Source organism: Gopherus evgoodei, unplaced genomic scaffold (genome assembly GCF_007399415.2).
Source record: "Gopherus evgoodei ecotype Sinaloan lineage unplaced genomic scaffold, rGopEvg1_v1.p scaffold_36_arrow_ctg1, whole genome shotgun sequence".
Lineage (NCBI taxonomy): Eukaryota > Metazoa > Chordata > Testudines > Testudinidae > Gopherus > Gopherus evgoodei.
In genome coordinates, this window is record NW_022060038.1 from 3,193,148 (window position 1) to 3,195,399 (window position 2,252).

The 2,252-nt window shown below is 46.8% G+C and overlaps 1 protein-coding gene across 1 annotated transcript; it reads left to right on the forward strand.

Annotated features, from left to right (window-relative positions):
• The first annotated feature begins 210 nt into the window (after positions 1–210).
• Positions 211–1,203, forward strand: LOC115641934 (olfactory receptor 52E8-like). The gene has a single exon (XM_030545284.1). It carries the CDS (start codon positions 211–213, stop codon positions 1,201–1,203), a length of 993 nt encoding a protein of 330 aa, XP_030401144.1.
• The last annotated feature ends 1,049 nt before the right edge of the window (positions 1,204–2,252 follow it).

Consider the following 2,252-nt stretch of genomic DNA (forward strand, 5'->3'; position numbering starts at 1 on the left):
AGTGTGTCAAGAGTGACCAATCTGCTTCACCCATGAGAATAGGCTCCAGTAGTGCGTGAACTGTCTTATATTAACATTGTCTCTCCATTTAGGCATTAGAACTGCGACCAAAACCCTAGAGCCTGGGCACATACAGGAAGTCAGGGGAAAGTACGGTACACGCAGGTGACACCCTTGTGCCTCAGAGTTGGACACCTTCTCCCCTACTTCATGTCAGATTCCAACACAACCGACATCACCAACCCCTCCACCTTCATCTTGATGGGCATTCCTGGCCTGGAGGCAGCCCATGTCTGGATCTCCATCCCCTTCTTCACCCTGTATGCTATAGCCATCTTGGGGAACTTCACTATCCTGTTCATCGTAAAAACGGAGCAGAGCCTCCATGGGCCCATGAACTATTTCCTCTGCATGCTGGCCATCACCGACCTGGTCCTGTCCACGGCCACTGTGCCCAAAATGCTGAGCATCTTCTGGTTCAATTCCAGGGAGATCGATTTCAGTGCCTGCCTCACCCAGATGTACTTTATTCACTGCTTTACTGCGATGGAGTCTGGGATCTTGGTGGCGTTGGCTTTGGATCGCTACGTGGCCATCTGTGATCCCCTGAGACATTCCACCATCCTGACAAATTCTGTTGTGGCCAAGATCGGACTAGCCATGGTGCTGCGTTGTGGCATAAGTGCATTGCCCTATCCCTTCCTAGTGAGGCGGTGGCCATACTGCAGAACCAACATCATCCCCTACTCCTTTTGTGAGCACATAAACGTGGTGAATCTGGCCTGTGCTGACACACGCCTCAGTAGTTATTATGGTCTCTTTGTGCTCTTCTCTGTGTTAGGTTTGGATGTGCTTTTTATCACAGTGTCCTATATTCAGATCCTCAGGGCCATCTTCAGCCTTCCCACAAAGGACGCTCGGCTCAAGACTTTGGGGACCTGTGGCTCTCACCTTTGTTGCATATTATCTTTCTACCTTCCAAAATTCTTCTCCTCTCTCACATACCGGTTTGGCCACAAAGTGCCCCTACATGTCCTTGTTCTCATTGCCAATGTGCACCTTCTGGTGCCCCCCTTGCTTCACCCCATCATCTATGGGGTGAAGACAAAACAGATCCGGGACAGGCTGCTCAAGCTCTTTACTCGTAAAGGAACCAAATTTTTTTATTCTGGTACTCAGGCTCTGTGCAGAGATGGCTGGTAATATGGTGATGGGCCCTCTTTCCTGAATCAATTCCTGGACAGTCTGAGAGACATGAAACCCTTTTATGAAGTTATTGTGCTATGCCAGCATGGCAACCTGGGGAATCAGCCCATGTATAATTCACTGGTTTGCCCCTTTTTAATTGCCGGAAGCTGGACCTCTGCAACCACCCCTTGCCCTGGCTCTTCCACCAAGGCTCCTTCCCTGCTGTGCCTCTTCCCCACAAAGGCCCCACTTCAGTTGCTCGCTTCTCTCTTCCCCTCCCCTTGTCAGTCACTGTATCGTTTTCACCTCTACTCTCCCCACCTGCAGGTGTACGGGAGCCATTTAAGACTTTGTTAAGCGTTGCCACTCTAACCATCTGGTTTTGTGACAGAAGAAATGTATATAATTCCTATAGGAAAGAAAGAAATGTAAATGAATGTTAAACCCACTCATCTTTAATACAAACATGTCCTGACATTTTGTGGAAAGTCACTTAAGGAACACCATTTAGAATTAAAATTTTAATATATATGTGATGGGATCGGTCACAGAGATCACCCTGGGACCGTCACCAGATATGCTGAAATTACCCCTGAGCCAGTCTTCCCTGACAGCTTGGGACTCCAGAACCCTGTCTTGTCGAGCCAGACATGCTAGCCTGCTACAGCTCAGACCCAGGACCTGAGCCACGCCCCGAAAGCAGCAGACTTAACTGAAAACAGCTCAACAAGTTACCTGTTTCCAGCACCCAGACACCCAGTTCCCAATGGGATCCAACCCTCAAATAAATGTATTTCACTCTGTGAAACAAATATTAAAAGATACAGTGACTAGAGTGAAATCCCTGCAAGCTGAATGGACACTTTTCAAGGACACTATAATAGAGGTCCATCTTAAATGTATATGCCAAATTAAAAAAAAAAACAGTGAAAGAACTAAAAAAGAGCCACCGTGGCTTAACAACCATGTAAAAGAAGCAGTGAAAGATAAACAGGCATCTTTAAAAAAATGGAAATCAAATCTTAGTGAGGTAAATATAAAAGAGCATAAACAATGCCAAATTA

Coding starts and splice junctions, on each gene's coding strand:
- LOC115641934 (XM_030545284.1), top strand. CDS start 211: ATGTCAGATTCCAACACAACCGACATCACCAACCCCTCCACCTTCATC.